Below are 13,721 nucleotides of genomic sequence, written 5' to 3' on the forward strand. Positions count from 1 at the left end.
TGCTCCATTTACAGAAATTGTCCCCGAATCTTGATGTTCCCATTTGTCTGTGCTTGCTCAAGGACCTGATAAAAGAGTCAGTAAGACTGTAGTTGCCATCAGCCAGTGGGATGCCATGGGGGAGGGCAGAAGGAAGGATAAAGGCGACAGATTTTGAAGTTAAAGGGCTTATCATATTGTAATTTTAGTGGTTCTGTGTTGAAATACTTGGCAGAGGTGAACCTCAAGGATCACTGGACTGGTGTACTGATGCATTGTACCTGTTTTGGCTGAAATCTGAATGACAGCATTACATGCCTGTTCTGTCTGGGTGTATACAGCAATTCACCCTTCTCAGCCATGGGAACAGAAAATGAAGGCACAGTCTAGGTTTTTATTAATCTGTAATTCAGGTGTCACTTCCAGGAGGAATAGGGAAGTTTGCAATGGCTGTTATGCCATTGCCCAATTATTCTCTAAAAATATGTGACATATTACAGTTTGATTGTTTAAAAGTTCATGTTTACAATCCTGGTCTCATCATAAGTCTCTTTGTTGATACATTAGTATTACAATATCTTTGTTTTCCTTTTCTGCATGGGAAGTTTATTGATGTGGCATTTCTGCTGGATGTAGTTTGCTCAAGGCACAAAACCTTTAGGTCATATTTAACCAGGGCACTACACTAGCTGTCCTGAGGCCAAAATTTTTGATTCAGATCACTGCCTAGGTAAAGGATTGATATCAAATGGAAACAGCATCAGCAATGTTTAAAGGTCCTTGATTTTTCTTCTTCTGATGAAGGAGATTTTGCTTGGCTTGCAATTAAGTGGAGATTCCTTCACATTTCTCTGATTAAATTTGCAAAGCTTTGCATTTTAAGGGTGGTGTAAAAAGCCAGTGTTCACTATAGTTGTGCTGTTTGCTCTTCTGCTTTCTGTGGGATATTTTGAGACAATGTTTTGTTTTCTCAGTGTAATCACAGGTTTGAGCAACCACTCCAGGGCCTGGCTGGGCTTTTTTAATGTATCTTCATTGCTCATCATTTTCTTGCTTCTATTACTCAGGCTTCCCTGGGGCTATTCTTGTCCTGAACATAGTATCAAGTCGTAAAATATTTTGAAAACTTCTAAGATGTATCTATCAGGGTATGAATATGGAAGTTTTAGCCAGTATTGCTGGATCAAGTCATTACAAGTAAAAATTTAACCTTTGATGACTTTATGAACTTATCTTTGTAATTTATGTCACTGCTTTTTTAATAAATACAGGCTGAAGACAAGAAGGTACCAGAAAAGACCCTCCACGCCCCTGTGTCGCCTTCATCTGTACCTGACCATTTGAAGTGCAACATCCTCAAAGCTCAAGTGGAAGCTGCTTTTAGAGTGGGGGCCCAGGTAATCTGTGTTTAATACTCTGCTTTTTTTAGTTTTGGCACAGCTTTCTCCAGTTTTCCAAAATCCCATCATTCCTCCTGAGGAAGCACTTTATTTTTAGTCAGGTATGCACACTGGCATAGTGTTCTCTAGCTGCCCTGCAGTTTGTTCAGGTAACTCAAAATGATTGATATGGTGGAAATAGGAAATTTATCCTAGCTGACATGATTAATAGAGCCAAGAGAGGCTGGGAAAATAGGAAAGATGGCCTCGGGAAATCTCTGTTTTGTCACTGTAGCTTTTACTTACTTTGTTGCTTAGAAAGAGTAACCTCTGGAGTTTTCTGAGGCTACCCACTACTCATGGAAACTGGGGTTTAGATTTTTCTAATCATAATACATATATATTTAAATTCAACCTTTAATTCAGGGGATTAGCTTTAGATGTCTGAGTGTGAAGTATTAGCTAGTCTTTTGTTTTCCTACTTGTTCATGTGCTTTCAACTAAATTTTAAGCTTCTATTTTTCACTGCTTGGTTAATGTTTACATTAGATACACTCTGTTTCAAAAATACTCTTTTAAACATGACATACAACTGAAAACTGATGCTAAATAGCAGGACTATAAAAAGTTATTTTCCCAGTCAGAGGCTGAAACCTAAATTGTGTGATTCTTCTTAAGTGAAATTTGTGGGCAAAAGCTAATGCCATCAGGGCCAAAAAATAAAGCCAAATCCAAAGTTTTAGGAACAAAAATAGAGGTAGAAAGGTTGTTATAATGCTATCCCAAGATCCTGTGATATCCTTGAGTACATTATTCTCTTTGAACACAAATTATGTTGGTATTTCCATTGCTTTGTTTTTTTTCACAATAACATACCAGGTCGACTTGCCCTGCACAGGACTCTAACAATCAGCTTTGTGTATTTGTTGTTCCCTGGCAGATCTTTCATTTGAGAGCTACATTACATCTGGTCTGGCTAGATCTAAGGAAGCATCAAAACTTGGTTATTCTGTCTGCCTTAGATTTCAATAGCAGAAACCATAAATCTGGCAGCATAAGGAGGAAGGAATTGTTTGAGTGATTTTTTTCTTTTCGTTTTTGCTTAAAGCACTTCTCTCACCTCTCTGAATTCTGTGTTGTATCAACTGTGTTTTATCCAGCATATTTTGCCTTTGGGTTTACCCTCTGTTTATCCTGTGAGTCTTTTCTACAGGATGTCATGGTATACTTCTCATATTTGTACTTTCTCCTAAATATGCTTAATGGTCATGTTTGACTGGATAGTTACAGGCTGGAAGCAGTGCGTGCTGCTGCATTCAGTATACAACATTATTAAGGCAAGATAGGAAATGTGCTTAACATATGCATCTCTCAATTGACCTGCTCTGCCTTAATTTTTCAGTCTGAGGCTTTCCAAGAGAAAACATCTTGGTTTGCTTTTTCTGCCATAACCATATTCTTTAGCTGCTGCTGTGTTGTAAATAACTTTCAGAGCAAACAGAGCATTCCTCTTTTCCTTCTTGTTTGTGTTGTTATTCACGAGGATTTAAAAGTCAAATTGGATTAAGTATATGTCTGTGGACTTGGCCCCAATGAGAAAAATCTTATTATTTCAGGGGAAGGAAGGTAAAGAAGACTGTTGCAGTATAGCATATATTGTGGAAAAATAATGGCATAGGGTTCAGTTTGAAATCCCTGACACTTTCACTGCTAACAAAGTATGGCTTAAGATTTATAGCCAGTAAATTAGAAAGTCACCTTAATCTTAGAAATCCTCATTCAACTACCTGCTTAGCCACAAATTGCCTGTGTAACTAGAGATGAGTTCTTCTGCACTTGAGCTCCCCTCCTGTCAATTATGAAAGATCACCCTTCTCAGGTACATTGCAGAAATAAGCAGGCAGAGACCAGGCAGTGATCAGCTGTTACAGTAAGAAGCTGTGGCTGCAGGAGCACAGAAAAAGGCAGGAAAAATGGTCATGGAAGGAATCAGGGGAAACACATTCATCATCTAGAAGGTGGGAGAAGGGAAGGCAGATACAGGAGGACCTGATAGACCACTGTATTAGGTACCATAAACCCACCCAGGTGCCTTCTCTACCTACCCCCAGCCAACCAGCTGAATACCAATAGCTAAGCCATTTCCCAGTGGTAGTTCAGTCATATTCTGGGAAAAGTGAGCTGGGATGGAATTGCACTGCTGAGAGACACAGCATCCTTTGAGGGAGCAGATAAGGAATAATTTTGCTCATGGAAGACAACTATTTAACTCCATGTATTCCCCCAGGGCTGTGGTCCTGCCCCTCTTTGACCCTATCTGACATATCTTGCTGCTCAGTATATCTGGAGGACTAACAATGTTACCCTTTGCCCAATTCGATCTTCTGATGCCAGTTCCATGTTATATCCCTGAGAAGTCTTGCTTTCTGGCCTTATTTGTAACACTCCAATTTATCATCTCTTCTTTTTTGTACTGGCATATTTCAACTTACTAGGCAGCCAGAGCAAGAGGTATATCTAGGGTCTGTAAGGCATAGCCTGTATTCCCCAAGTTGTAAAGCAAGTCAGCCTTGCTTTTCCTCATGGAGAGCACAGTTATTCCCATATTTCATGATAGCACAAAAATAAATTTAAAAAAAAAAAAAAAGAAGAAGGGAAATAAAAGAGAATTTGCTCCTCTAGTTTGTAAAAGGAGGAAGAAAGAAGCACTGTCTTATGCACATTGGTGTTTAGAAAGAGATGTTCTTCTAAGGGCCCCAAAAAATCTATGGTCTAACGTTCTTTTTGAGACTTTGAGGGGCATCTTTATTATATGGTTAGGTTTAAAAGCATGAGAAAAACATTGGTGCACTGTAGGATTGCATCCAAAATTAACAAACTGTTGCTTGAAGTATTTGTAACAGCTCTCCCTTCAAGTAGTAGGAATATTTTCAATACCATATGCTACTAACATCAGGATGTGACAAGTTTATGAAAGCACCTCCTGCATGTAGTAGAAGAAGCTGTTCCTTGTTAATTTGGAGAATGGAGTAAATGTTTGCAAATGGAAAATATAAGCTGGGACAGAAATTTTTTGTAGTTTACTTTTTTTTTATGGCAGCCAGGCAACAATACAAGAGAGAGCCTTAGAAATGAATGATTCCAGTGCTTATGATTTAAAAAAATGAAACCAGGGGATATGTTGCTAGACATTTAAAAATATACCCTGGGATGTGATCTCTGTGCTTCTTCATTTCAGAATTATGCCAAAGGGCTGTTTATCACATTCCTAGGGTTCAATTCATCTCCCACAGTTATAGCCCTGACTTAGAGACCAAAAATTTATAAGGTTATAGTGCAAGCCCTGCTTGTGGTTTAGAGTTATAGAGCAGCAGAAAACTAACATGAGTGAGGATTGATTTGTTGGGTTTTTTTTGTTGTGTTTTGTTTTTTATGGGTTTTTTTTGGTTGGTTGGTTGGTTGGTTGGTTTGTTGGTTTGTTTTTTATGAAGACATGAGTATTTATGTGCTACTCATCTAAATGTAGAATCAAACTGCAGTGTGCCCAGGGATGCTGGCAGCTGGATCTGGGAGCTCACTGCCACGGACACCACAGGTGAGAAAGGTGAGGAAGCCACCCACAGCTGTGGGAACCTGTGCTTTGCACAGAGCATGCCATGCACTTACCTGTAGGGCAAGAGCAAATGAGTAATGTTTCACAACACACCTCTCAAACTGTGCCACAGGGATCTGCCACCTTTTAGCTGACAGACTACACGTCACAGCTCCCACATAATTGAGCTCCAAGGGAGCCCTAAACACTGTGAAGCAACTGAAATCCTTTTTTTTTTTTTTTTTTTTTTTGCATATATTCCAGGCTCTTTATTTGAGAGGTACTCATATAAAGCAGCAGTAAGGAGCTGTCAGAATACAAAAGACAAGCTCTCCCTAGCATTTAAAGCCCCTTTGCAGCTGGCATGAGTCAGTGCTGATATGCTGTGATTGAGCAGACATGACTTGTTAGTATCACAAAGAGTGCCTTTTGCCAAAAAGTTCATGGCCCAAGTAATGAAGGGAAGATACCTGCAGGTTTCAGTTGCTATTTATATCCAGTTTGGCTTTGGACAAATCCTAATCATCCTTAAAATTAAGCACAGGGTCCTGAACAAATGTACAGCTATCTCAGCAGGGCTTTTTATTTTGGCAGGCAGTGTGTGCAGTGTTCTAGCAGCTTGTCATCCACAAGTGGTGTCTGTATCCTGCACCTGTTACCCAGGCTTTCCTAAACCTTGGGTTGATGTGTGCCCAGCAGGTTAGCTCAGGGAAGGATCCTGTCTCTCACACAGCTGATTTTTGCATCACTGACATCTTCCCCTGTCTGCAGACAAGGGAAGGCCAAGCTCATCCTGCAGGTACATTTTTGCAGTGCAGTTTATGGAAGACAAATAGAGGTGACATTACTACTGATCTACATTATGGGCTGCTTGCTGAGAAAAAAAAAAAAATAAGTGGTGAGAAAAGGTGGTTTGGAGCTGCAGAATCCCTACAAAAGAGCACACAAAATCCCATTTATTTATCCCTTTTCAACCCAAATGGAAACTCCTGGCCAGGGAGAGGTATCTTCAATCAGCCAGGTTTGGGTTCTCAAGCCATTGATTCCCCTGCTTTGGTTCTCAGTAAACAAAGGGACATTTAGGCTGAACAAAGGGACGTTCTGTCCTAACTCCTTTCACACACTAACTTTCTTGACAAGCCTATACACATGTAAATTTGTAGGCCAGGTCGATAGCCATCTCTCTCCTTTTTCTCCCTTTCCCAGAAACAAGTACAGGCAGATCATCCTGTAGTTTTGCCTTAAGTATTGCAAATATGTGAGTAAGTGCAGGTTGCCTGTGCTGTTGAGAGTTGTCTTGAGGAAAGGACTGGAACAGAAAATACCTCGGGTCATGCAGGATGCCAGTGTCATCCTGTGCTCTCTGTGCAAGCCCTGGCTGCAATGTAAATGAGACTGGCATCTATGCATTATTTATGGTAGAAAAGGTGCATAAGATCCACTGTGCTAGTCTGTCATGGCTACGTTTTTGACCATTCTTTGTCTCTTTTAGTGTTCTGCCTCCTTTAAGGAAAGTTTCAAGTGTAAGGACTTGTCCTCTTCAAAGTCCAGAGGCTTTTGCCATGTATTTCTAGAAAAAATTCACTGTCTTTATGTAAGCTGGGTCTTTGGAGCTTTATTCACTTAAGGAGATCTGGATTCAAACCCTAATCAGGTCATGAATGAAAATAGAGTAGATGAAGGGAAGACACTTGAGGATTTATAATCATATGCAATCTTTCTTATAATAGGACTTAAACAAATCCTTCTGGATACCCAGAGGAATTCTCAGCTTTCACTGGATGTTGACTTAAGTACCTTGAAAGGATCAGCTTTTCCAACATTTCAGGCTCCTTCCATCATGAATTAGTTGCTGTTTGCTTCCCTCTCCTCCTTCCCTCCCTCCCTCCATCCCTCCTTATTCACAGCACCGAGCTACTGCACAATTTGAAAGTCTTTGCACAGAGATCAGAACTGAAATTATGTGAGCATAACAGGTCACAGCTGAGGTGTTCAGGCTGTGGGGGAAGCTTCCACAGCTCCTTATGTACACTGTGCCTTCCTTGCTAAAGCTGTTGCTGTTAGTCACCCACTTGGATGAGCAATAACCCCACTGTCAAGTTTCAGGCTAGGTAAAAAGAAGCAACTGCTCTGGGACTCTCAACTGGAGCAGCAGCAAGTGCAACATCACATCAGTTATAATTGTTCATAACAATGGAACTTAAAAATGGCTCAGCTTCAGATTCTCTGTCTTCAGTTGCTATGTGGGAACAGAGTTGCTCAATTTAAAAAGTGAGACTACAGGAATCCGATGGTTCCACAGGTTTAAAAATACAGGATTTTGATTGTGTGTGAGGAATATATGATACATGGCAGCTCATTAGAGGTGTGTCAGCAATGATGCTTCAAAATCAGGGAAGGAACTGAGGAAATGATGTGGCAACCTTTCTGGAGGTGCAGACAGGGAGTGAAGATTTACATAAACAGAATGTGGGAACTGATGAGATCTTCAGTTCATTCCCTGGGATAGTGCAGGCAAATGTGGCAGTGGTGTCACAAGACTCTGAGAGCTGTGGGTTTGTCAGCTCTGTCTCCTCTCTGGTGTGTCTCTAAGTGCCAGGACATGATGAGACAAGTACTGCTAATTGCCCTGATGTGTAAGAGCCACAGCCCATGGTGCCAGGCCTCATTCAGAGGGAAAAAACAGAGTAGTCTGCTCCCAAGAGACACAAACATCATGCTTTTCTGCCTGAAAAGTTACATTTGACATATTAAATCACCAAGGTAGGTTTACCTTGGCAGAACATTCTTCCTGATGACATGTTCCTTAGCCTGTATTATCTAATGAGATCAGCCAACACTTGGCATGGCTGACAAAAGATAAAAACGTTGATAAAGAGCTGGAAAATCAAATATGATTCAGGCCTCTTTAGCATCATTACAGACTCAGAAAGAGCCAAGATAGAGAAGTATTTCCATGCCACTGCAGTGAGAGTCATTCCTTCCTTACCTTTGAAGATCTCCAAACATGTTGGAGAAAGCTGTGTTGCTGTCTCTTCCCTTCTGCAACTGAGAACTTTGTGAAATTGCTAAATAAGAGGCATCATGTGTTTCCTCTGAGCCTTCTAGACCCTTGTCTTTCTCAGATGAGAACCTGGCACTCTCCCTCAGCTGCAGTGATCTGATTCCCCATGCAGTTTTTTGCTTATCCAAGGTACTCCTATTTTGGATCAGTGGAGGTGAGAGCTGCAGCAGAGTCCCTTGTGATGGAGGAGACACAGATGGCACTGGCTCCCCATGGTGCTTGCTTGAGGCATGAAGAGCACAGACTGCCTTGCACAGTGCCTCACTGGCAAAAATCACAGAAGGCTGCACCCAGAGTTCTGTCTTTACTGTATTTTCCCTCTTGGTACATGCTTGGTGCAACCAATTCCCATCTTGAGGTTCTGCACTCAATTATCCTGGGGCTAACTCTTTCTTCAGAAGAAAATTGAAGCAGCTGCTGTTCACTAGGCAAATCCAGCCACCAGGACTTATGAATTCATGCATGGGATTACTCTCATGGGCCAGAAAGTGTTCCCACCCCCTCCAGAAAGCTCAGCAGAGTCTGGCATAGCATCCCTGGAGCATCCACCCCCTCTCTAAGGCTCCAAAGGACCTGGCTGCCAGGGCAGCAGCAGGGATTAGCAGTGCTCAGGAGTTGACTGAAAAGCAGTCTGAGAACTCCCAGGCTGTCCATGGGTAGATGGCTTAGAGAGCTTTGGGAAAAATTTGATATTACTTAGATACTTTTCTCCTCTTTTCATCCTTTGGTGAAACTATTTCTTGGCAATCATCTGTGAAGATGGCAATCATCTGTACAATGGCATTGCTGCCCAGTCATGTTTCTTGTCCCTAAACACTATAAAGTAATGCTTAAAATGATAAAGCAATTCTTTGTTTCTAATATCATCCAGAAAGTTAATGGCATATGAAATCAGAGCATTAATGATTTTTCTTTTCCTCTGGGCCTGATGCAGATAAAAAAAAAAAAAAAAGAGAATGGCATTGTGTGGATGGATTGTATGGATCAACTTTTAATTTGGTTTGCAGTCTGGTAGCCAGAAGAGTAGCATGTTTCTCTTAGGGTAATTATTAAATGAATCTGCTTCTGTATAAATTGGGCTTCCAGGTCTGCTGTGCCCTGAAATCTCTCCCTCAGAGCAGCAGCCTCTGTGGGAGGAGAGAATCTGCCTTAGTTAAGATCTAAGCAGTTCCATGCTTTGCTTCTGCCTCTGTCTTTCTTGCACAGCTCAGTGCTGGGCTTTCAGTGGGTGGGAGCCTCTGCCCAGCTCTGTGTGTGTTCCCTACCAGGCACCTCCTGCTACCCTTGGCTGAACCCCCTGCCCCATGGCTGGAAGGCATCCTGCAATGGAAACCCAAAATCCTGGCCCCAGCAGGTGCACTTGTTTCCAAATGAAGGCAAACCATCTGGGAATTACATTGTAAGGGCTGTCTACAGGCCTAACCCTTGTTCTACAGCCATGTCTTTTCAGTAAGGCTGAGAAAGTCCTTCTGTGCTTAGTGAATGTGATTTGCAGTGTTAAGAAGAGCAATAAAAGCAACAGGCTGCCAGTTAGGACTTCCTGACCTCATTCTGAAACAAACAGCCCCAAAGCCAAGAAGCCCCCAGGTGAGGCAAGGGTGCTTCACTGGCAGCTGAAGCCCTTTGCAGAGAGTCTGCAAGTATAACATTTTTCCATCTCTGTTCATCCACAGATAGGGAGGAGAGGCATAGGATGAGGAGAATGAGCCCACCCTTGTTAATCTGTACCTGCCAGTGCACCCCCATGGCACCTGAGGGCAGGTCTCATCCCCTTTCCCCCATTGCTTTGTATGCCCCCTCTCCCCTCACAGTTTAGAGTGGGATTACTTGCTCACCAGTCTGCAGTGCTTACTTGTGGGCACAGGAGTCTTTTCTGATCTCTAAAATATGAGTAATAATGGAGAAAAATTCCAGAATGCTGGTCATGCTGCTTAGGAATGTATGACTTCCTGAGATGCAGGCTTAGCCTTCCAATGCAGAGCAGATAAAAGAGAGAAATAATGTAGTCACAGAGCTGAGAAGCAACACAAGGGTCTAACACAGTGAAACCTTCTCAGCTGGCTAATGAGATCCATGGCTTATAGCATTTAAGTAGGTGGAATTTTAATAATTTCATTACTGGTCACAACTCTTGCATTGCATTCTTGATCTCTGTAATCTCTCTTCTATTGTTGTGTTCAAGTGCACCCTAAAATGCAGGTCAATTAATTTGGTGAAAATTGGAATGAACTAAAATTCATAGTTTTAAAAAGTAACCAAATTGACACATAATAAGCAGCTAGCTTGACAGGCTGAACAATAAAATGCGCTAAGACATCAGTGTGGAAGAAGAGACTTTGTGTTAGGTTTCTGACAGCTGGATTCATGTTTACAGATTTCAGAAACTAAACAGCTTTATAAAAAGCATTATCATTTCTGTAGAACAAAGACGTATTGCTTCCACTGCTCATCTATGCCAACAAAGAATGATTTTCAATGCTTTCTCTCAAGTCCTTAAAAAGATTTTTTCTTTCCTTTCAAGAAAGAGATGGATTTTGAATAAACATTATGAGGTACTAGAAGACCAGCAAAATAAGTTTTCTAAAGCTGAACTGAATTTCTTAAAGCTACAAATTCATTAAAATTTTAAAACTGCACTCCTGACCCCCGAATGGTTTATGATGTGACACTAATTCACTGAAAACCTTAGCAGCAAAACATTTGGTGGCTGAGTTACAATGATGGTGATGTTGTGATTATGTCCCACATTTATCTGATTCCTTAATTTCTGGAGTGTTTGTGCAGGACTGAGGAGATTAAACCCAAATATGTAAGGGCAGTGCATTGGAGTGGGGCTTCTCCAGTAGCTACTGCTGATCCTGTTCTCCTCCAAGTAACCCAGCTGCAAACCAGCTTGCTCTCTGCAAACTAGCCCCCTAGGAGAGGGATAAACCTGCTGCTGAGGGTCAGAGGGTGACCTGCAGATGGTGGGTTTGGTATCAATATGCAAGGTCCAACAATTCTAATAGGAAGGGATTGAACTTCCCACTAAAGGACTTGTCCCAAAATGCCCTCTAACCCATCACCTCAGGTATTACTGGGCTGGAGAGGACCCAGAACAGAGTTCACTTTCTGTCAGGCTCCTGATGGCTCCAGGTTAATTGTCCATACAGTTAATTGTGTGTGCAAGCTGAACAGTGTCTTCCCACTACAGCTGATGAGAAAAATAATGGGAAATTAATGGGTAAATAATGATCTGGGAAGTGGTGATGAGGGTTCTGTTCCCTCTAGGACAAGGGGAAAACAAACCCAAAACTATCACAGCTTGGGTGATTTCCCCAAGCATTGAGTATCCCCACTGATATTTTTATTTTAGTTCATCACTGAGGTATAGAAGAAACTCAGCTTTGATTTTGTTTCCTTTTCTTATGAGTACCCTCAAATGGAATACGTCAATTTTAATTGAATGAAAGGTCTTATGTAACATTACAATATTTTTACATGTCTGTAAAATCCTTTGATTTGGATTTGATGGATTTGAAGAAATCTGTTTTATCCTTTTTTAAGAGCATTAGACTGACACATTTAATTTCATTTGATCTGGACCTATGGCCTCAAATTAATGTGGTTCAGATACTGAACACTGAAAAATTACTCTGTTGTGGAGCTATTTCATGCCCTTCTGTTCATGTAGTGAGGTGCAAATGTCACAGTCTGAGAAGTCCCTGGCTGATTTGGAGATACTCCTGTCTCTGTAGTCAGTATTTTCTGTAGTGTGAGGCAGTGTTGTCCTCACACTGGTATTTACACATGGGTTGTGAAATACTGCATCTCAGAGGAAAAGGATATCAACACCTGCCCAGGGCATTTCCTAGGTGATAAAGCAATTTCCATGTAAGTTGTTTTGCAATACTAGTATTTTCAACTCAACAGACAAATGGCATGTGAGAGACAGGACTGTAATTTAGCAGAGAGCAGTAAGGGGTGAGATTTTCTGTGAATTGTGCATACAGTGTGAATATATGTAGAGGATCACCTTTTTCAGTTAGGTTTTCAAAGACTGAATGAAAAGTTGGCATTGTTACTTCAGTTAGGCTACATAAATATTTATTCTACTCCAAGTGAAAGGACAGCTCAACTACAGTATGTCTGTCTGAGTAGATTTTGTGTGATTTCTGCTCAAGTGCTTTCTGGAAGAACCACAAATGTCAGAGTTCCTTCCTTTCCCCCCCAGTACCAATCTCTTCCTTTCACTATTGCCCTGCACATTGTACACTGTTGCTCATCACAGTGAATCTCAGCTGTAGGAGATAAAAACCCTAAGAGATTGTGTCTTTTAAATCTGGACAGAGTAGGCATTTTGGGTACTGCAGTTTTCTGAGGGCTTACAGGAATATTTTTTTTAAATAAACAGTTGTATTATCCTAAGTGCATGGATGTTGTACTAAACTTTGGCTCCTTCTTTTAACAGGCTGTGAAAGAAGAGACCACTTTTGTAAATCCCAGTAAGACCTCCAGTCTGCAGGACCCTAATGTAAGGTCTGTTGCTTCTTGTCTGTAGGGGAAGCAAAAAATTAATGTATGATGTAATAAGGCATTTCCCAAACATTATCTCAACCTGTTGTTACAAATCAATTTGCTCATCTCCAGGTTGCTGTGTAAAGGTCACCATGCAATGGTGAAGAAGGTGACTGTCAGAAAAGTGCTTATTTTATACATATATATCAGATACAGTTTAAGAATTGATAAAAGCTCAGCTTTAAAGATGAGGCTTGGGTGTATCTATTTGAATAAATGGCAAAAACTCTGGGTAAGAAATCAGGTCCAGTGGCACTCTTAGAAAAGTTTATATAAAAATAAGTCAGTTTTTATAACTTTGCTATCAGAAACATGCTAGGTGTCCAAACTGGAACATTCCTGTGCCTGCATTTTCCTGGTTTGTGGAAGGTCTTTTCTTCACAGAAGAAGAGGCATTTGATATGCAGCCTTCAGAAAAATTTGCAGCCAGAAGTGATTACTTTGGACTGTACTTTTCTTCTGTTGATTAAAGATAATAGTCTTTCTTTATTGGAGTGGCCATTTTGAAGAGGCATATTAATTGTAAACATTATTGGAGTGGCACAGTATGCTGTCTTCCAGCAGGTGATTAGAGAGGAGGTTACAGCAGGAATTTATTTGGAATTATTACATTTGGAAATCCCCTGCCTCTATGTGAGTGGTAGTGCCATCACTTTGGACATCTTCAGTGTTGAAATCTGAGGGGAGAGTTTGAGGGAAAAATATTAGGGATTTACAGCTTTTTGTATATGTTCATGTATATCTAATATATCTATGCACTGGAGCACTTGTCATCTCATGATTTTATTTTATAATTTTGAGTGGTGATTCTTGCAACAGGAAGCAGACATTTAATCACCTTGTAGAAAAGTCTAGTTGAGGGGACTCATGAATTATTTTTGAAAAATTAAGTCATGCTGAACTCAAAAGGAAACCTAGTTGGGAAAATTTGTCAACCTTTATTTCAAATGTATGTATTTCCTACAATGTGATAAATCTGCCCTAGCTTTCAAAAGCCACTTCATTCAGAAATTCCTTTCTGACCACGTTGGGCTAGCAGAGTTGCTGTGTTTGCTAAATGGAAGCAGCTACCTGGAGAAGGATGGTGGGGATGGCTGGGGATGGCTGGAGACAGGATGCTGAGGCAGGAGGAGACAGGAGAGGTGATGCT

General features: G+C 41.0%; 1 protein-coding gene across 1 annotated transcript in view; it reads left to right on the plus strand.

The window, feature by feature from the left end:
* Nucleotides 1–13,721, plus strand: part of LOC130248791 (band 4.1-like protein 4B) — a gene marked incomplete at its 5' end in the record, with an annotated part of 72,767 nt that overhangs the window by 14,233 nt on the left and 44,813 nt on the right. Inside the window, 2 exons of the mRNA XM_056482809.1 lie at nt 1,251–1,376; nt 12,465–12,532. Of these exons, the coding sequence (XP_056338784.1) occupies nt 1,251–1,376; nt 12,465–12,532 (194 nt within the window). The remainder of the gene's footprint in view (nt 1–1,250; nt 1,377–12,464; nt 12,533–13,721) is intronic.

The sequence above is a fragment of the Oenanthe melanoleuca genome, chromosome 2 (genome assembly GCF_029582105.1).
Source record: "Oenanthe melanoleuca isolate GR-GAL-2019-014 chromosome 2, OMel1.0, whole genome shotgun sequence".
Lineage (NCBI taxonomy): Eukaryota > Metazoa > Chordata > Aves > Passeriformes > Muscicapidae > Oenanthe > Oenanthe melanoleuca.